Source organism: Acanthaster planci, linkage group LG08 (assembly GCF_054643075.1).
Source record: "Acanthaster planci isolate LZ-2023a linkage group LG08, COTS_SCS, whole genome shotgun sequence".
In the NCBI taxonomy this organism is placed as follows: domain Eukaryota; kingdom Metazoa; phylum Echinodermata; class Asteroidea; order Valvatida; family Acanthasteridae; genus Acanthaster; species Acanthaster planci.
Genome location: NC_141784.1, coordinates 12743525 through 12764287, shown reverse-complemented (window position 1 = coordinate 12764287; position 20763 = coordinate 12743525). Strand labels below are relative to the sequence as shown.

The following is a 20763-nucleotide window of genomic DNA, read 5'->3' as shown; positions in this document are numbered from 1 at the left end:
CTTCTGTCACCCTCTCTTTATTTCTGAAATCTGGAAGCATTTTCTTATTTGAAAATAGTGGATTATTTGAACTAGCAGTTGAGTAACTTACAAGTACCAAATCTGATTTCAGAGTTTCCACATGTTAGTAAAAGGAATGTTCAAATGCCATTTAAAATTTTCTTTTTTCAAAAATAAACTTTTTAAGTCGAAAGCCACAGCCATGCATGGGTTGACCACTTCATGCCGGGGCATTTTTCAATGTTGATGATGCTGGGCCGGCATGACTATCATTGACTATCCTTAAAAAATTCATCATTTCATTTAACAGTCGTTTATAGCGGCACCAAGTAATCTTTAGGCACTACTCTAAGTTGACAGGTGACCTTCATTGACGCCCGAGTATTTCAGCCAGGCCTGCAGCCTTGTAAACAGAGCCCAGATTGTGCGGTGTTACACAACTGTCTTTTGTTCACGAACCTGGCTCACTGCACTGCTGACCTTTTTTCAATCGGGGCCAGATTAGCGTGCAGCAGTGCTGTGTGGCTCATTGCTGCGGTGGTGGAGCGCTTTTGTCCCTGGTGGTAATCCGCTTGCTCTCAATGCCCCAAACCCTGGTGTACGGTTTCAAAACAAGGCTGAATTACCACCACTTTTGAGAGTGAAAAATTTCGGTAATGCCCAGCAGCCTGGTCTTTTGTTCGGAGTATGGTCTTTTGTTACAGGGCCCTGTTTCCTTTGTCCGAGTTCGGAGACACCGGCCACGCATATAAACCATACATCTCCGATTCCGGAGTCCCCGGCAGGAAGTGGTTAACATTTTTTCAAACTAATTTGCTCATAAGATGTCCAATCACTCCCCAATTAACCTTTAAGATCTTCACACTTTACCACAGATCACATTTGACCAACAGCATGCAATGTGTACTTTGAAATCAAACGCAAGACACCGCTCATAGCACTCTGGTGGGTCAGATTGGTTCCAGATTGTGACAAACTGAAAAAAGAAAATAAAAGTATAGGTGAACCCAACTTAAATTTGCCTCTAAACACTGTACACAGGTGTGGATTCGGAGGGGAGGGGTTCAGGTGGTCAAAACCGCCCCTGGTCTAGGTACTGGAGACGTTAGCTTTATATGCAAAGCTGGGATGCCAGAAATTGAACAAAGGAGCTTGGCCCTGTAACAAAAGACTGTACTCAGAACAAAAGGACTGCTAGGAATTGCCAACATTTCTTCAGTTGTCAAAAGCGGAGGAATCCATGTGGTTTTGAATGATTATACCACTGTTTGTGGCATTTAGCCCAAGTGGATTACCACCAGGGACAAAAGCACTCCAGGGGTGAGTGACACAATACTGCTGCATGCTAATTTGGTCTGCATTTGATAAGACGCCAACAGTGCACTGGGCCAGTTTCGGGAACATAAGAAAATTACGTAACTCTACATCATTTGGGCTCTCTACAAGGCGGCAGGCCTGGCTGAAATAGTCGGCATCAATAGATGTCTGTCAGATTAGAGTAGCGACCAGACATTCATTCGTGCGGGTGTGCATGTACATGTCCAATATTAATGAAGTTATAAAGTTTTGAAGAATTTTGAAAGCGAAAAATCTTGAAAATCCCCCAGAAATACGACATGCAACTTCAAATTAAACCTGACAGCATATGGTTAAAAAAAAATGTTTCCGCTTATACGCACAAGATGAGGCATTAAACAAGCCAAAGATGCACACAGCCATTGGGTTCCACTGTCACAAGCCCTCAGACATCAGTTTTTTTTCTTTTCAAAAGCTATCTGCAGCCAATTTTAGAAGACAAATTGAAAGATGGAAAAAAAAAAGGGGAGGAGCCTGCAAGGAACAGTGGTAGTCACAGGAAAAGGAAAGACAAGGTGAAAAAGAGCGAAGATTTAGATGACACTGGCTGCAGACTGGCCTCAGAATAAGGCATCTTTGTCATCATGGGGCACCCATCATGGGTCCACATTAGTATGGATCTCTAAGACATACGCATGGACTTGCACAGGTCTACACAATATCGCTTTTGCGAGAAACAAAAAAATCCTCATTTTTAAGGTGCCCTTCCACAGAAGTGTTTTCAGTGCACGCTGTGCTCCGTATTCATAAGTTGTAGAGGGTGTCCATTTCAGTGTACAGGAATGCCACATGGGAAATTGATGCGTGTGGAACAGACTGTAAAATAACACATGAAAAGATGCCTTCAGAGCCGGGGAGGGCAGGATTATGTGTTGAAAAATGTAGTTGGGGAAATGATCAGAAAGTCAGCTTGAAGAAATACTCACAGTGGAAGAAAAATAAATACTCTTCTCATACTTTTCTTAACAGGTAAATAAATGATTGCCTACATTAAATACCAAAAATAAGAATATAAGTTGGCCCAACAGGGTCCACGACAACTTGACAAGTGAAACTGCTTACTTTCAGTGTTTTTCCTGGATTTTGAGGCTTCTTCAAGGATGGCAACCGGATCTGAAATGAATGGGAACAACTGGTGCTCAACTTGAAAACTAAACTTTTCCACTCCTAAAATGGTCAAACCTGACCTGATTAATTTTTAGAGAGCAGTCAACATGATGGGCAAATCACTGTTTTGTTACCGAGAGGGGAATTCGTCATCTGACGAAAATGCAACTGGATAAAAATAATGTGTAAAGCACAACCAGCGTCTACACCTATTAAACATTCAGTGAAGTACGTGTAGGTGTCTACATGAAGTCGCATGATTACACTACACATCAGCATGGTCCAAAATGGCACTTTGGGCAGAATAAACCCGCACTGAAATTCCACTCATTTGCAACTGCGCCGTGTGCACTACTAAAGTTCAACCAACACAAAAAGTCTCTCAAAATGCCACAATGAATCTGTTTGGGATTTTGTGCAGAATCGTTAGAAAACCACGGTTAATTGCCCTCAGCTCTCATAATCTTGACTATCATGGCCAGCTATCCAGCTGAACACATTCTCAGACAGAGAAGAAGGAAGAAAGTGAGGGGGTGAGAAAGAGAGACAGACAGAGAGAGAGAAAGAAAGACAAGGAGGAGGGGAGCAGCAGAAACAAAGATATCAGAAGGAAGACAGTGAGAGATGAGAGACAAAGAAAGGCATCCGAGTCAGTATTCAGCAGCTCAACTCACGGCATTGTTTGTCATCACTGGGCACTTGAACCGTGGGCTTTGGCAAGCAGTCACGTCAGCTTTTACATTGGCTCATATTACTCATAATTTATCCAATGACTTTATACTGCTTTTCTAATTTCAAGACTGATGTCATTCCAATAAAGACATCTTTCAATTCCATGACGCAATATAAGCACAAACACCTGTTTCATCACCAGTCTTCAGACGCAATTGAAGAGCGAGGCATCTCAATAACCTGGAAAAAAGCAAATTTTTGTCTTAAGAAAGTAACGAAGTATCTAAAGTACAATGACAAAAGGCTTGAGTGCCAACCCACAATGAAATACAGTAAACTTCGACTAAGTCCACATCATGTTACTCGTCATACCGTCTAAGTCGGCCTTTTGACAAAAGTCCCGATCATCTGTAATGCATTTCCGTTGAAAATTTCATTTTTAAGTCAGTATTTATAAGTCGTCATTTTGTATAAGTCGGCATGTTTTTCTCAGTCCCTTTTCCACAAAACCACAAAAATTCCTTTGTGTATATCAGCATTAAAAAAACTGTATCAGTTTCCTTGTCGTGATGTGATATGCAAGTGGCTGGCCATCCTTGCTCTGTCCTCAGGGGCATATGATCAATTATCGAATTTGCAGCCCGTGAGGATAACAATCGACAACGAATTTGCTGGGATCGACCATGGAGGTAGAAATAAACCAGGGTAAATCAAAGCCGTTGAATTAGTGCAAGGAATCATAATGTACAAAGGCAATACATGCATACGTGTAAGTCGGAAAAATGACGAATTACAGCACGAGTCGGCATTCACGTAAGTCGTCATAATTTCTTGAGTCCCGAGAGTGCCGGAGTTTACTGTAGATATTCACAAGCTATTACAACAATAAATTATCAAAGAGAGAACTGCCAACTGATTTGAAATGCTGTTTCAGTTCATTGCAGATTATCCTATGTGTAAGAGCAACACATGCAAACCGTACAGTACATGTACACATAGCAACCTTGTTTTCATGGGTTGATTATACAAATTGTATGATAACCTTCGGTTAATGTCTATCCCAATCAGCTGATCATGTGCAGACTGGTGTCACTGAACTTTCATCAGGCCTTTACTGATTTGAGTTTCAGAGACACTACCCTCAGACGGCCTTGTTTTTCCACTCACGGAAAGAGCACCATAGACAGCTGCAACTCCAAGAAGCAGGGTGGGACGGTGGATGATAGGAGGGATGGGGAAAGAGACAAGTTAAGATGATGGGGGAGAGATTAGTAAGGGAGATGAAGTGGAGAAGCTGCAGACTGCAGGCCCATCTCAGAATAAGGCATCTTTTGTCATCACAGGGTGAAAGTCTCGACTGCAGCATTGGCTGGTTACCTGAAGCAGGTTTTGTCTACAGTACAGTATATGATTTTAGACCAGATGTTGCAAAATTTGTAGTATGGGCATTACTTACTGATATCACAGACACCTTAGGGAACAAAAGCATCATTCAGGTGCAAAGCTGCCCGGAGCTGCCCTTCAGAGAAAAAAGGGAAAACAAATTATGGAGAAAAGTGAAAACATTTTAAATTCAACCTGAAGGCTATGGTATACATACCGAAGGCTTACAAAGTTTGTTTAACTTTCAGCTTGTGTGTCACACAATTGTCAAACAGTTGTTTTTTCTCCATAAAACAATTTCTGAAACCGATTTGAAAATACAGAAATTGTCATGTCTGCAGATTATGCTTTGAAACTGATGAATTTGTAAAGAATTTGTTGAATTTCTAATATTCAACATCTTCAAAGGCAAAATTCTGTATAATACCAAATGCACAATTCTGTAAATTTCTTTCGGGTGTCAGGTGGTAAATCATTTCCCTAAAAGGCACTGCCCTCAGCTCTCATAATCTTGACTATCACAGGCAGCCATTCGGCAGAACGCTTCGATGAACAAGTAGAAGAGTAAGGAAAAGCAAAGAGACCTGAGGACAATACACAAGGTGAAATAAAGCAACACAAAAAAGAGACAGACGGAAGCATGTCCATGTCAGAGTTCTACGGCTTACCTCACGGCATGTATACTCATCACTGGGCAGAAGTGTTCATTCACTCGTATCGAGTATTTATAAATACGTGTACAAGAGACAGTTTAGCCATTCTTATTGGTCGAGGTCCCATTGCATGGCTGGTCTTAAATGGATGATAAGGCAACAGCTGGCTGTGCCTCACCTCAAGCTGTACATGCCAAGCACCAACCAAACTCAATATAAGGTGTTTGAAAAAATTAAGTGAAATTGTTGGAAATGTATCATTTAAATAAAAACTGTTTTACCTTTGTAACTCAAAAGGTATTTAAGAATGACAATAAATCTGTTAAGACTGGCTCAGGTGGATAGATGCCGATAATATTCGTCACCTTTGGCTTGGTCCTTATCCATTCTCCTGATCCAGTCTTAACATGCCTAAACGACTGTTACGGTGCAACCAGTGCATAAATTGAATGTTGTGTTTTCCGATCATGTTTTTACCGTGTTATGTTCATTGTTTTTATTCTGAGTACCGGTTTATATCAATTTACCCCGAAGGTAATGGAATCGTCCAAAAGTTTTAGCCAATCATTTGTTTGTCATTCCCGCGTAGATGTAACTCTGCCATTCAGAGAAGGCATTCGCGAAGTAGGAAAACGCCTTCCCATCTTACGCAACGGTATTTTGTTCAGGCCGTGGTAATTGTCAGAACGCCTGTTCGTATTATTGTGAATCAAATCATGCCAGTCGATAAAGAATCGGTTGCAAGTACAATCGGACACAATTTGAACCTTTGGGTGCATGTTGGAATTTTCTTATGTGAGAGAGAGACAGAGAGTCAGAGGTCATTTTGACTTGCTTGAGACAGACGTTTGGAGAGTGATTGTGTGATGCAAGACCGGTTTTGACTCCCTAGCATCAGAAATCTGAGCCAGCAGATTTAGCTTTGTTTAGATGTTGTGGATCTGTTTGACCACTTTGGAAAAGGACAGAAAAATCTGTTTTTGTATTAAAGAATTAAGCAAACTATGGCCTAATTCCAGCCACATAGACGTCCCGGTCGGCATTAATGACCTCTTGGCACGGTTCACCTCCCAGACAGTTATTCAGATAATTACCATAAGTGATGTAATATGGATGATTTTCTTGCTTTTATACAGATGAAGAAGTTTCGTTGTAATTGTAGTAGTATGACTATTAAGCTGATCTTGGAGATCGAGGCTGATGATTTTCGAGAAGATCGGAAATTTACATTTATGAAAGTAAGGATAATGATATAAGATTTGTGGTAATTTGAAATTGTGGAGATCGAGGTTGACAAAGAAACAAATTGGAGCATAATTTCACTTATTTCGGTCTTTAAACTGTTAAGGTTTTGGGTTTTTATTTATTGTAGATGGCCTTATGTTGAGATTGGTCCCATTGACTCTACCGATGACTGAGAAGAGTCCCTTGTGTCCCGCTAACGAGCATAGACTCTGACCTTGCTCTGCTTGACCGAACTTTGGGCTGATCTACTGCAGTTTTGTTAGATGCCAGATTCAGGGGCTACAGAAACTTCAACAGATGGTGGACCGATTAATTTTGCTTTTTTAATAATTTAAAGTGGATATCTGATGGAACCTTTCTTTTTGATCAATGTGATGATCCCAGAGTAACTTGATTGACTAATTGAGTATAATTGAATTTTATGACTTAATCACAGACCTGTAAATAATGAAATAATTATGTAAGAAGTTCACTTTCTCATACCACATCAAGCTCAAGTTGTAAATATTGGAATATAGAATATTGGAATTCCAGAAGATCGTTTGATTTATTTTGATTGTCGGTGCATCCAATAGGATCTGGGGTTGCCATTCCTAATCGTGAATAGCCAAATGTTGGAGTGGTGACAACGACCATTTAAGACCAGCCAAGCACACACAGGTACCTTTAAATGTATGATATTTCCTTGTTACTGATTACTGTGCCCAGTGATTTAATCAAATCCTGATTCTGACAACTTTATTTTCCTCTCTTTTATGCTGTTCATGTGATAAATGAGCTTTTGTGTACTAAGTGGCGAACAACACTTTTTTAACTGCTAGCTTTCGCAGAATTTGTCTGCAAGTTTCGGGATTAAAAAATGAGTCATTCTAATGTTTGGAATTCCTCTGCTGGTAGGTAAATCGCCTGGATTCAGCATAACGCACTGATGAAACGTGAACTGGAAGCATCTGTGCACTGCAAATCTTTCGACTTTCATGGTCAAAGCAAACGCAGGTTGTGGTCCACAAAAGTAAAACCTTCTCAAAAGAAATTTGCAAAATCACAGGAAAAAAGTAATCCCCCAAATCTTCTTTTTGAATGTAAATGTATGTAGGGAAATGCAGGCGAAGGTGAAGAATTACAGAAATAACTAAAATGACAGTAGTGTTTGCAATTCTATGTAACTTTGGTAAAATTATTTACATATAGTTGGACAACTACTGCAGACATGTCAAAATGTGTACTTATTTAGAAAGATGGATGCAAACATACCTTTGACATGTGAAGCCGTTGCACATATCCATCCTGTCTATCCATGTTTGTGTATCTGTGGTCCACATCTCCATCTTTCGTGGCCAAGGCTGATGTTCTGACATCATGAGTGTTAAATTTGGCTACAAAGAAAAAAAATAATCCCACCTTTTATTTCAACTTAAGCTTAACCATGCTGAATGAAATAAGATTCTACATAATTTCAATGGTTCCTTGGGGTTGGGGATTAAAACATGAACACAGCTCTCACATGACAGATCCCTGTGTTGCTTTTGTGATCCAAATGACCCAACTGTGAACCTACATACGACGCATATACATAGACATAGACACACCAGTGTCACACGTTTTTCCATCCACGGAAGGGATGAGGCAATCATTCCTGACAAGGACAGCAAATGCATTGGATTACGATGGTGTTATTCATGCACCCCTCAGGGCAGCCAAGAATAGCAACGCATGAAGGCTTACTGCCAGCAGTACAGACTTGTCAAAAATTACAGCTTGGTGGAGAAGTATTTCAAATGAACCCAGAGTAGAAAAGAAAAGATCTGAGAATACATGTATGAATTACACGTACATGTAGTTCACGACACTTGATGTGCCCCCAAGGGAAGGCCGCCAAGCATTTGTTACTGATTATGATCCCAGACACATGCAGTGCGAGCATGTGGCTCACACAATCTGCCGGAACTCAGGCTCAGTGCCCTGTGAGTGTGATACAGGTGCACAGATGCTGCGAGCGGGAGATGCTGGCTAAGGAGGCTCGCTGCATCGTTAAAGATGCAGGACTGGATTTGGTTTAGGCCATGCTGTATTTTACAGTCCTGATGCAAAGTGTTACTCTTTCGTTCAATTCTCTTGGTCTGAGCAAAGAAGGAAAACGTTTCAGATCACATGCTTCGACTACACTGCATGAATCATTTACATCTCATTAAATGACATGCAACCGTTTGGAAAAAAAATATTACATGCGATACCCACTTTCATTTGAACAGCCTTTTTGATCATGAATATACATGTACTGCGTAATACAAAAACAAAAAAGCAAAAAAGCATCTGCATAAATTCGTGCATGATTATGCTACATCATTTAAGAGCTAATGATACTTTCTGCACACACGTCATTGGGCTGATGCACACAACTTTAATGTAAGGTCTCCTGAATCTGCAAAACTGCATTTACACGTGCCTCCCTCAACAATGCCAACAATTTGTACTGCTCCTAATATATCACAGTCCGTGACTCCAACCTTCCCGAGACGTATTGAGTGACACTGTAAGGAGCACATCATTAACACTGGACCCCGCAGTTTTATACTGCCCAGGGAGAATGCAGGTGCAATTTATCAGAGCGCCCGCCAGTGTAAACTTACTGGACAGCCAGTCATCCAGGACTGAGTGGCTGTTGGAAAACAGGAACAGCATCCAAACGGAAAAAAGTGCATTTTAGCCCAAGCATCTGACAATGCAGCATGTTTGGTAATATGGAAAGCAAATTTGAATGGTGAGGACAGAAAAGTCACAGCTTTCCTGTGGAGTGGTTTGTTCTTCAATCAACTGTTCTCGGGGTTTCTGACTGAGTGTAGCTGTTCAACGATGTCATCACTGATCTGTTTCAGACCAGTAAGTTTAACACACTAACCATATTGATTCTGAGGTTTTTACTTTGTGTTAATTTGGGTTTCTTATTTTGTGAGCAATTCCACATTATTAACAGTCAGTAAGACTTGTGCGTTTTACTAAAATTTGTGGGGGAAAAAATAAAAGTTAACCCCTTCAAACAAAATCCAAGTATCTACAACACTTCAAAACCTACATTCATTCATCCTTTACAAAAAATTCTTCAAATGTTTTAACAGATTCTCGTGCTTCTTTTACAGTGGCTGCTGTACTTGAACATTACTGCAATCACTCATTCAATTACATTTATTAAAGTGAAGTTGAGTTCACTGTAGTGAAAAACAAGGATGAGTAATGTGGCAGACAACTGAACTGCTTACAATATGGCATTGCCAAGTGACTGAAATTTGGGAGTTGGTACTTCTTGGCAACAAAAGGAACTGTTTCATATGCACAAACATGCAAACAGCACATGAAATTGAATTGGAAAAAAAATAAGCAAAAGCAACCTTTAACGGTAAACTCTGAAAGGATCTAGACTTTATTACTCAGTGTTTTTAACCATTATAGTTTAATCTGATTATCAATAAAAAATGTGCTTCTGGAATAATGATCAATTTTGAAAGATTCTAAGCTCCTCACCAAAACTTTCCAAAGAATTGGGAATACACTAAAAACTTCAATTGACCACCAAATTGCTGTATCTGCTTGCCTCATTCACAAAGGTGCTAACACTACAGATCATGGATTATTTATTTCATGGAACTGCTACAGTGGAATGCCGCTATAACAAACATGACAGGGTTAACGCTAAATGTTTGGTACAGCGGTCATTCGGTATAGCGAAATTAACTGCCGAACGTTTCATTGCCATGTTGAATAGAGCCCTCTCGTCTCACTGAAATGTACCCTCTTGTGATACTATAATTCGCTGTTTTCGTGATGTTTTGCCTTTGCATTCACATTTGAGGTTTCTAGAAATGTATCTGTTAATTACACTGTACACTTCAATCTTGAGTTACAAAATTGATATTTAGTTTATCCTATAAGTCATGAAGCTACCACTCAGGATCGATCTCTGATGCATGCTGTGGCGAATCTCAGTTAATTTGCAACTACATAATGATTGGTAGGTTTTGTGCACAAGCAGCCAAGGACCATGTTCGGTACAGCCGAATGTTCGGTATAGTGGTGTTTGGTACAGTGACGCAGTAAAAAGTGGGCAGAGCTGCAAACCGAGCGAAAGCTCCAAATTGGAATGTCCCATTCTGGCCTGTCATGCAGCCTGCACAAGATGGGTGCATGGCACCCTGAATCACAGAATTTTAAACTCATGCAGAAGGAACCCCTGATAATTTCTTTCGATCTTGTGCCCTTGGGGTAAAAAATTGTTTTGAAATCTTTGTTTTGCACTGCGATATCCCATTTACACTGAAAAGTAAGGTGATATGATACGTGTAATTTTACAGGGTTTTCTACAGAAAAATGTGAACATTTCTGAGGAACCTGAGAGCAAATGGCATTGAAGTTTATGTATACCCCTGTTTATTTCAAAGGGCTACTTGCACTCTTTGCTGCCAAGACAATTTATGCACACATGTACATAAATTTTCACTGGTCTTAAATTCTATTCAGTTTCCTTTCACTCTCGAATGAAAGAAAAATTTCTACTGGTTGAATGGAGTGCTGATGACGTTCACCAACTACAGCTTGTCTCTTATTTCATACGTCATTGGACAACACATTACATGTACTGGAAACGGGTGCTGTAGATGCATAATTCATGTTGTCACAGTATTGCTCAGTAATAAGTTGCGCACATACTTTGCTAGAGTACGGTATGCCCACAGCACGTACGTGGAGCATGGCACAGTGACATGCATATTAATGTTATTCAAATTTAATTGCACCGGTTCCCTGTCTGTCTGTCATGCAAGGTGATGCAGAACCAGTCGTGTGTGGTTCAACCTATGACAGAGCGCTTGTCGGGTACCTTGAAATCCGATGCAAGAAGCGCTGCTTTCATTTTTAAAATGGCACCGCCCATGGTCAACATATAAATATCACAGGCCAGGTTTTCAAGGCACCATACATAAGAAAAATATACAGTTTTGGAAAGCTTTAGGGTGCTCATATAAAAGTCCAAACTTTTTTGTTTTGTGTCGCAGCTAATACGTAATGCCCTTGGCTGGTTCCCTGTCCAGTCACACAGTTTGCGGCAAATCATTGGTAGCGCGGTTCGCTCTCTGTAACGTGACACAAAAGTGACGAAATAGCCGTCACTTTTGTGCAAGTGGGGCAAACTTCGTCCGAAGTAGGAAAACTGCAAAAAAAGGCAAATTTTTTTCCTCAAATGAGGAAAAGGCAAGTTTTCTACAATTAACAACCTAGTGGATGATTACACAGTAAGTAGTGAACATAGGCTACCGGTGCAATTTCAGCTCATAAAATCAACCAGATGTTTAGTTATGCCCCCTGATAACTTTTTCGAAAGAAACCCTATGAATTGGGACAGGCCTGGGCCCAGTATACAACGGAGGAGTACTCGCCGGGCTTTGTTTACGGATCTAACATGTACCATGCCTACGTGCATGACGAGTGGGGCTAGGTGTTAGACTGCAAGTTGGCCTAACTTACACACCATGGCCTACACTTTCATTTCATCTTTGAAACAAAGCTGAAAACATCTGCTCTAATTTCTATCAGTGGAATAGGCGTAACAAAAACAAACAAACAAACAAACACACGCATGTGTATGAATGAAATGACCAATGGTTAAAAATATTCCAGCTATTTCAGAAACGTGAGACTAACCTTCCTTCCGAGGTACGGTCCACCGGAGCAATGCATAGCAGCATTAGAAATTGCATGACGGGAAAACCATGCACATGAAAAATGCATTGTATCCCTCCTCTTAAATTATACTTTGAGGTGTAGTCACCGAAAAAAATATTTGAAGAGATTCATTTTTAAAGCTTATGAAATTTAAAATTCGTTACCGTGCTACAAATGAAATTTTTTCAAATGTTAATAAAACTATAAAGGACTACTTTTTCCACATGTGCGTTGTTTTACATGGGGTGTTCCTAGGCACTTCCGGTATTAGCCCACTCAATGTAATTCGATGCAAAAGATTATATTGTGTTTTTGACGCTTTTCGATCGTGTCATTGGATTTCGTCCCAATTTTTCACAATCTACTTGTTTGTTTGCTTTCGACAATGTCTAAATCTGTGAAGAAACAAGTGGAAGAGGCCAGGGAACACAACAGTCCCGATCTTGATTTGAGTGACAGAAGCATCAGTAAACTTGTTGACATACCCGGATTGTGTGAGTACTCATCAGCCATGCATTACTGTATACTCGACACTGATTACCAAGATCGCGGGAATATCGGAATATTATCACGAAATTTGTGGAACAGTAATGTATATTTATTAATATAAATACTGAAAAATTGCCGCTGGAGTCTTCATCTGTATATTAATTAGACTTTTTCTTGAAGTTGAATGCAAAATGAGAAGTTATGAAAATGACGAAACAGGCCACACTCCCTATGCTGGGGAGATAATGGCTTTGTAAAGAGTCTTAAATTAAGTGAATTTGTTCTTTGTATTTTAAATATCATTTTTTACTGTGTATTTACATCACAGTTACTTTGAAGAATCTAACTAGGCTCACCTTGAGCCACAACAAACTTGATGGTAAGTTTTATGTGTAAATGAAAATTCACTTTGACTTTTGAGATATTCAAAAGAGTGATGATTTTCCTTAATGTGTTGCTGTTATGCTTTTTCTTTGACACATTTCTTTTCTTCAACTTTAGACTCTTCTTCACTGTGAAAACTACATGTATTTGACTCCCCTATTACATGTAGATTAAATGTATTGAAGAGTGCACCTGCAAAAAAGTTTAAAATAAGGAAGTGGATATTTAGCTGTCATTGGCTAAATGTAACCATACTCTGTGATTTAACCAAATGGTATTTAGCTGGCTACAAGTAAACAGAACCTCTCTGGTGCAAATACGGGAGTAAACCTTTCAGGTTGTTAAATTACCACCAGATTTGAAGTAGTGTGGTGCATACATGTACATGTATCTTGAGAGCTCACATGAAATGCTCCCAGCTGGGTTCGACTCACAGCTTAGACTTTTTTTCATTCCAAAATATCAAGAATATTTATCTTTTTCTGAAATTGACTCATTTCATTTAATGAAACATTTAAGTACAGAGTGTTACATTTTCTTTTTCTGATTCATGGCTCCGGGGAATTTTTTTATGGGAAAAACATCCAAAATCATTAAATGATCTGATTCTCACCTCATGAATACGAACCAGACTAAGATTTGTCATGGTAAGAAATTTTAAGTCCCCCCAAAAACAGTTACTGTGCATGTATCTGGCTAAATTCATTTGGCAGTGACGGCTACATATCCACATCCTTAAAATGATCCACGCTTTCCTGGATACCTGATAGTGCTGTTACTATGATATCATCCAGGGGAGGCATGGTTTTGTGCATGGGTTTGTGAACCCAGAATTTCCTCGCTAAAAATTCTGAAAAGGGATTGCTTGCTTGCTTATTGATACCAGGTATGTGCTTGTACAACAATGCACCAACAGAGAAAAGAAAATTTAGGTCAGTTTAGGAAAAGGGGAGTCCTACATGTACTTCAGATTAACAACTACACAGTGAATCATTCTGAAGCTATATATGGGTTCTTTAATACATGTTTATGGGCTTTTTTGAATTACCAAATTCACTATCTGTATGAAAGTTCTAATTTTTTCAGCTTTACATTTCTGCAGCCGTACCTCCACACATGATAGAGTTGACCTCACTGGAGACCCTCAACCTCTTCAACAATTACATTGAGGAGCTACCCACCAACCTCAGCTCCATGCAGAATCTCAAGCACCTCAGCATAGGGTAGGTGGTCAGGCTAGCACTTGAGGGGAAAGCAGGATGAAAGATGGGGTCGGCTGAGATTTGATGAACAGTCAGGACTTTTTAAACTGTCAAATTGATGAGGTATTCGCCAGTCTCAACTCTGCCAAACCTTTATTGTCAACAAAGCTTAGTGCTCAAAGTGGATGGAAATGCAGGTTGAATTCAATTCAATATTTATTTTTATTTATGGCAGCAAAACCTAACTCAGCCTTAAGATGACCTGGGGGAGGGGGAAGGGACTGAGGGAAACTTAAAGGGTTGAGGTTTGCATTGTGAGCAAATTAAAAACTGTCAAGTTGATGTTTAAAGAGGTATGACCCTGCAAAGCTTGCAAAGTGCACTGAGGCCAAATATGTCACCCTTTGCTCTGATAATCTTGAAATCAGGTGGCCAGCTGCAGTGATGCGGCAGGCAACCATATGAAACTGTATTGTACTTTGATCTATTAGAATGAATCGTCTGTATGCCTTGCCCCGTGGGTTCGGTTCTTTCCCCAAGCTGGAGATCCTGGATGCATCCTACAACAATCTGACCGAGAACAGTCTGCCCGGAAACTTTTTCCTCCTTGGTAAGACTATGCCTTTTGCTCTTTTAAACTGACTTGGGTCTTCATTTCGTGAAACTCCAAGAGAATTGTCTGGAAACTACAGTACATAAGTTGTCTGTAATATCATGAAAAAAGATCTGGTTGACTGTCTATCCGTGATGCAACTTCTTGGCTTAATGTGGCTAAACCAAACCCTTTACATTCCTGAAAAGCTGAACATCAAATTTCAAGTGATTTTGAAGGTTTGGAAATTACCTAATAGCCCATCTAATAGCTCATCTACATTTCAAGCAGAGATTTTGTAGATTTATTGAATTTGGGGATGTTTGGGCATTCAAATTACAAATGTTGTTTAAGGATTGGCTTTAATCTTCAGAAACTGCCTTTTCCTACCAGTATTAGCTAAAGTAGAGCATCATTCGGTTTCGAACTAAAGATGTTAAAGAGTCCACATCCTGTACACTCGCCATTTTGTTGTTCTTAAATTTTCAGAAACGCTGAGGGCTTTGTACCTTTCTGACAACGACTTTGAAATTATTCCTGAGGATATTGGTCAGCTGACCAAACTGGAAGTGGTGAGTTGAGGTTCCCAGCTTTGCATTACTGTGCTAAGAGTGTAGCAGTATTTTATAGTAAAGACATGTGAATGCAAGTCACTTGAGCTGACAACTCTGCCACCGTGTTCAGAGAAAGTTTGTGATTACAGAGAGTGTCATACAGCTCAAGGAAATAACCTCAGGGGCTAAATGTGATAAGCAGAGATTTGCTAAATCTCACTTAGCAAAACTTGGTGAACAGCCAAGTTGCCATGCACTGCACATTGCCCTCGACTGACTCGTAACTGGTTCCACGCTAAGCATTCCTGGCACACTGCGGAATCCAACAGAAATTATTGACACCAAAGCATGAAAACTTTTGCATTCAACACCTAAAGGAACAGATCCTAGATCAACATGCAGAATTCAACAGTAATTGCTCACTATTTGACACCATTGGATTCAGCAAGATTGTGTTTCATTGTCTTTTCATCAATTGTTTTTCTTTTTCTCAGCTTGCTTTGAGAGACAACCAGCTGATAGCTCTGCCCAAAGCCATTGGGGACCTGCCTAAACTAAAAGAGCTTCACATCCAAGGGAACCGGCTAACTGTGCTGCCGCCAGAACTTGGTAGGGTAGGCAACTGCAGGAAACATATATGGATGTTTTGTTTATAGATAGATCCTGTGACATTGGCCCCCTTGAGCATTATGTTGGGTTTTGTACAGAGTAACTGTCGGGAAAACGGTGCTGAAACAAAAGTGATCAAAATGGTTTCCACCATGCCACTGCAAATGCGCAGTGATAGCATGACCATGGTCTTTGGATTTGTCTGTATGCCACTGCAAATGCGCAGTGATAGCATGACCATGGTCTTTGGATTTGTCTGTATGCCACTGCAAATGAGCAGTGATAGCATGACCATGGTCTTTGGATTTGTCTGTATGGCTATCTTTATTGATTTTAATCTGTTGATTTTTGTGACCATCAGTCTTGTCAATGAATTGGCTATGTTCCGCCATATCTCATAATACCTTTACAGTTTAGCCATTCCTACGAATCAAGAGCTTGTGGCAAAAAACTCCATAAAATTTGACATTTATAGTTTCTTTTAACTTGTTTTGACTTTCTGACACATGATATTTATGAATGGGTGTAAATATATGCTTGGCCAATCTTGAACGTTACCCAGAAGAATGGACACTGATAATACCCTCACCTGTGGCTCGGGCATTAGTTGTGTTTATTCTCCACAGCCTGTCTTAAACGAAAGTTTAAGTCTGGCAAAGTGCATATTTCTCCCCTTATCATAAAACAGGTGGACCTGTGAAGCAGGTACTTGATAACTGCCTGTCCTAAGCAGGGAAACAATTTCCTAAGGTTTATTCTAAATAGAATGTCTTGAGGGACATTAAGTCATACTTCTTTTCACGATGTGATTCACTGATGAAATCAACAAAGAACAAATTGACCTATCATTTAGTTTCTAGAAATTCATTGGCTTAAAGCACCCTTTTCAGAGAGCTCGGGCCAATTTATTTGACCCTAAGTGCCCTCTTTTGATCATTATGAAATTTTATGTGACCACATGAGGCCAGTGAGAATGTACCAAAGATAAAAGATAATGGCTGTTCATCATATATATCGTGTGCATTTCCCCACATGTACTTTTGTGCAAATGTTAAAAAGTGACTTGTCAGAAGTAACAGGCACACACCAAATTTTTTTGCACTTTACATAAAGACTAATCCAATTGGCCATTACTGCAGTGTCATCACGTTTATGTGTAAGCGCATTCTTAAACTTGGACTATGCTGCATTTAGCAAGTCACAACACCCTATCTGCCCCGAGCTGAAGTGCACCCCCAACCGGTGAAAAAAGACATGTGGTTATAAGCATGTACGCAAAGACCATACAAGCCAGAATAAATAACTACGTATTGTCAGTGTGCTCCGCGTCAAATTTGCATATACTTGTGCACCTCATGGCGCGGCTATGTGGTGAGTACCCAAAAAATGCCCTCTATTCCACTCCGAGCAGCTTGTTCAGAGAGCATTCAACATATATGCATACATGTGCTAGCTGCATGCAGGCACGGTGCCAAGATAATAATGACTTTTTAATCTGGTTGCTGTATCAGTCCATGTACGTAACAGCACTGCTTACATGTATGTTGGAGTCTATCATGGCATGAGATGATCTTGAAGACTGCTTCACACTTGTTCACATAGTTTCCACAGCTTTTGTTGGCCAAAGTTAATAACATTACAGTGGGTACTGCATGTATATTCTCCTTTGTGCACGAGGTTGTAAATATGTTTATAACATGCATTTATCAGGTAAGCTCGACCTTTACAGTGGCAACACAGCCTTGAAGGCGGAGAACAACCCCTGGGTGCCACCCATCGCTAGTCAGTTCCAAGTGGGCGTGTCACATGTCTTTGAGTATATACGATCAGAGACTTACAAATTGTAAGTTGAGTCGAGTGTCTGTCAAGAATTAAAGTTATTAAAAAGAAAATACAATTTGTGCCCTTCAGCTTTTCGGCAAACTGATGTACTGGCTGTTGCAGTAATTTGTAGTAACATTGAAGTAGAGCATTTTACTCCAAAGTGATTAGCATCTGTGGAAAAAGGACGAAATTCATAAAATGTGGTGAAATGTTTTAACTTCTTTTAAAGCTAAGCTATGAACAGGACTTTGCTCAATTACCATTTGATCTTCCTTGAGTCTGATCTCTGGTTTGCAGTTTGTATGGTCGTCACGTCCAGGCTGGTGCGGCCCCTCCTCCAAAGACCAACAGCAATGCTAAGAAGACCAGCAGGAGGGAAGTCTGGGGGAAGAAGTAGAGAAAAAGCAACTGTGCCATCTGAAATGAATGCCAAGCCCTTCCATGAAAAGTGCTTCTTTCTTCTAAAGTCTTGTGTTCAGCCGAGGAGAAGGCAAGTCCATACAAAAGTTTTACTATGAAGTACCCAAGGCCACCAGTAACTTCGTAGGTAGAACCTCGAGATAACAGGTTGGCATGTTCAGGTTTGGGCGGGTTTAAATGAATGCAGGGCTTTCATTTAATTTTTACTTTGGCTTTTTTTTGGGGGGGTCACATTGCCAGTGACCTTATGGCCCCAAGTTGAAGTTATTTGGCCTCAGCTCGGCTGGATCTTTCATGAGCCAGAATTCCCCTTCAAGGGGCTTGGCCATGTTCGCTAACAATCGAGTTGGGTATTGAAAACATTTTTTTTAAGGCAGTCTTTTGCAGCTTGTTTTTCTGCCATCGCTGTGGCTTATTTTCATTTGAGATACAAGTATTTTACTGAGCAGTGAGTCGCCCTCTTTGTATCACAAATTGGCCTTTTCACACTCGGAAGAGTTCATATTCCACATTCTAAAGCCAGGGAACTAGAACCCAAGTTGATGACTTTTGGATACTCTGTGATTTCAGACCATAAATTGCGCCAGCCATGATCAATCAGTGTTCAAGTAAAAACATAAGCCAGTCACTACGGCAACAAGCTAGTGACCTCTGTTGGCACAGACCTTCTGATAAATAGTGCAAGAGTGACCTGTTCTTTTCTTCACTTGGACCAAACATTCAACACGATACGACACAGGACACTGTAGAAGATGGGCGAAATGGCAGCATGCACACCTTGTAAGCATTTTTCGTCCAAATTTGTCTTCCCACATTGGTCTAATTCCTTTCTAATTAGTGCCCCTTGGCATTGCCCTACAAACTTTGCTTTGACCAGTGTTCACTCAACTGATGTTGCAAAAAATAGAAGCACCCATTTGTCATGGCCAACTTATACTAATGTTTTGATTTCCTAACCTTAACCAACAAAACCTTGGTCAGAGAGATCATTGTTTTTCTTTCACTTTCCCCAGGTTCTTTGTGGTCAAAAACCATAAAAGTTCTTGTGCTTGGATATTTCACTCTCAGTATTTTATTTTCAATATGTTAATTGCCATCCCTCAAAGTTAAAAGCAAAGCCAAGAAATGAGATCTGCGTTCCCCCTCACACCCAAAGAAATGTTTATTCTTTGGAAAGGAAGTCGCACATTTATCGCAGTCCAACTCATTTGTACATAGTAATGCTTATTTATATACCAATAGTGAATTAACATTTCTCTATTTTAGACTTTGTTGCATAATACTGTACAGTTTTTATACTAATATATCACATTTGCTGGTTTTTAAATACGTGAACACAACATTAGGTCGATCTTTGGAGCTCAATACAAGTAACCTGTAATCTGCTTTAAGTTGTGCAGTGTCAATTCTACGTAAGAAAATGATGGATTGAGTGTAATATAGGAAGAAGAGTTTGCTGGAATATAGTGTCTAAGCCCCCAAGCCAGTTTTCAACTTCACTTGAAGAACTTTAGAGTAGCATGCTGTTATCTCCATTCTTGTTTATCTCTGTAGTCTCATGTCAGAAATAAGTCACAATTAGACAAAATCTGTTTCGCTCATTATTTTACCAATGTATTGTGAAACAACACTCCAGGCCATATCTGGGGGATGTAGCACATGCATGGCTCTCTTTGACATTTTTGTGGTGGGGTGTTACACAACCAACATGGTAGGCTGTCAACCGTTAGGAACTTGTAAACTGTCTGAGGTACTTCTCCCTTTTTTGTATTTGTAAATTAACATGAAAATCGTGTGTTGGTCCATCAAGATTAAAAATTTGGTTATATTAGTTAATTCCATACTTGATCCAAATTTAAGCATTGTTTTGAGAATTTCTTTTGTGAAGATGTGTTGTTTCTGAGCTTGGGATTGTGCTGAGGAAGGTTATCACCCACAAAGTTATTATATTCAGCAACACATACACCACTGGTATTTATGCCACTGTTATTTATCCATTTTGTTGCTGACAGGCCAAGCTCCAGTGTCTTTTCCAGAACAGGTTGTCGACATACATAAGTTACATGTACATGTAACTTTTGTCAATCTCATGCCCTTCATAATATAATGTGCATGCAACGATTAATGCATTTCATATATGCACTAATATCAATGGATTTTATTTTAATGTAGTGAAATGGTAAAAGTGACACAATCAATCAGGGAATTTTCCCAGTAACTCCCTTTCCCCCAAGGACCTTGAAGATCTTTATTAAAGTCTATATGATGGTGCTTACATTGCATGTTAAATTTAGCTATATTGTAAAGATTAATTTTTATCCATGTTGAATAAAGACTTTTTGACATTTAGAAATGTGCCTGCTTGATTTTTTTGTGAGAAAAAAATAAACATGCCCACGCATACAGTGGGAACACACAGCTGTCATTACGCCAATTTTGTGAGGACCAAAAGTGTTGGGACAGAGAAATGTTGCATCAGTGGGGTCATCCCCCAAAAGGATCCCCGTCTCCAAAAAGATTATTTTGGAGAAATGCTGAAAGATTTTTTTTTGTGGGGGAGG

General features: G+C 39.8%; 1 protein-coding gene and 1 long non-coding RNA gene across 5 annotated transcripts; one reads left to right on the top strand and one right to left on the bottom strand.

The window, feature by feature from the left end:
* Position 1: 1 nt before the first annotated feature.
* Positions 2–12213, bottom strand: LOC110977334 (uncharacterized). 3 transcript variants are annotated; one of them, XR_002597945.2, is made up of 6 exons: positions 12108–12213; positions 7671–7792; positions 4592–4654; positions 3323–3375; positions 2419–2469; positions 2–2172 (listed from the first exon to the last, which is right to left on the bottom strand). It is a non-coding gene; the product is annotated as an uncharacterized LOC110977334 (long non-coding RNA). The 3 variants fall into 3 exon arrangements; XR_002597944.2 differs by having other exon boundaries at positions 2–976; XR_015426100.1 differs by lacking the exon at positions 12108–12213 and adding an exon at positions 8251–8580.
* On the top strand, positions 9041–20555 carry LOC110977333 (ras suppressor protein 1-like). 2 transcript variants are annotated; one of them, XM_022231340.2, is made up of 9 exons: positions 9041–9296; positions 12532–12622; positions 12946–12996; positions 14104–14224; positions 14695–14813; positions 15285–15367; positions 15844–15958; positions 17669–17801; positions 18080–20555. In XM_022231340.2, exons 1-9 carry the CDS (start codon positions 9270–9272, stop codon positions 18177–18179), a joined length of 840 nt encoding a protein of 279 aa, XP_022087032.1. In that variant the 5' UTR covers positions 9041–9269; the 3' UTR covers positions 18180–20555. The 2 variants fall into 2 exon arrangements, with proteins under 2 accessions (XP_022087032.1, XP_086995782.1); XM_087139656.1 differs by lacking the exons at positions 9041–9296; positions 12532–12622 and having other exon boundaries at positions 12966–12996; positions 14088–14224.
* The last annotated feature ends 208 nt before the right edge of the window (positions 20556–20763 follow it).

Bases quoted from the DNA above. Each gene is read 5' to 3' on its own strand.
- LOC110977333 (XM_022231340.2), top strand. From the start codon at position 9,270: ATGTCATCACTGATCTGTTTCAGACCA. The intron at 14,814-15,284 runs GTAAGACTATGC...TTAAATTTTCAG, and splicing joins CGGAAACTTTTTCCTCCTTG to AAACGCTGAGGGCTTTGTAC. The intron at 15,368-15,843 runs GTGAGTTGAGGT...TCTTTTTCTCAG, and splicing joins AGCTGACCAAACTGGAAGTG to CTTGCTTTGAGAGACAACCA.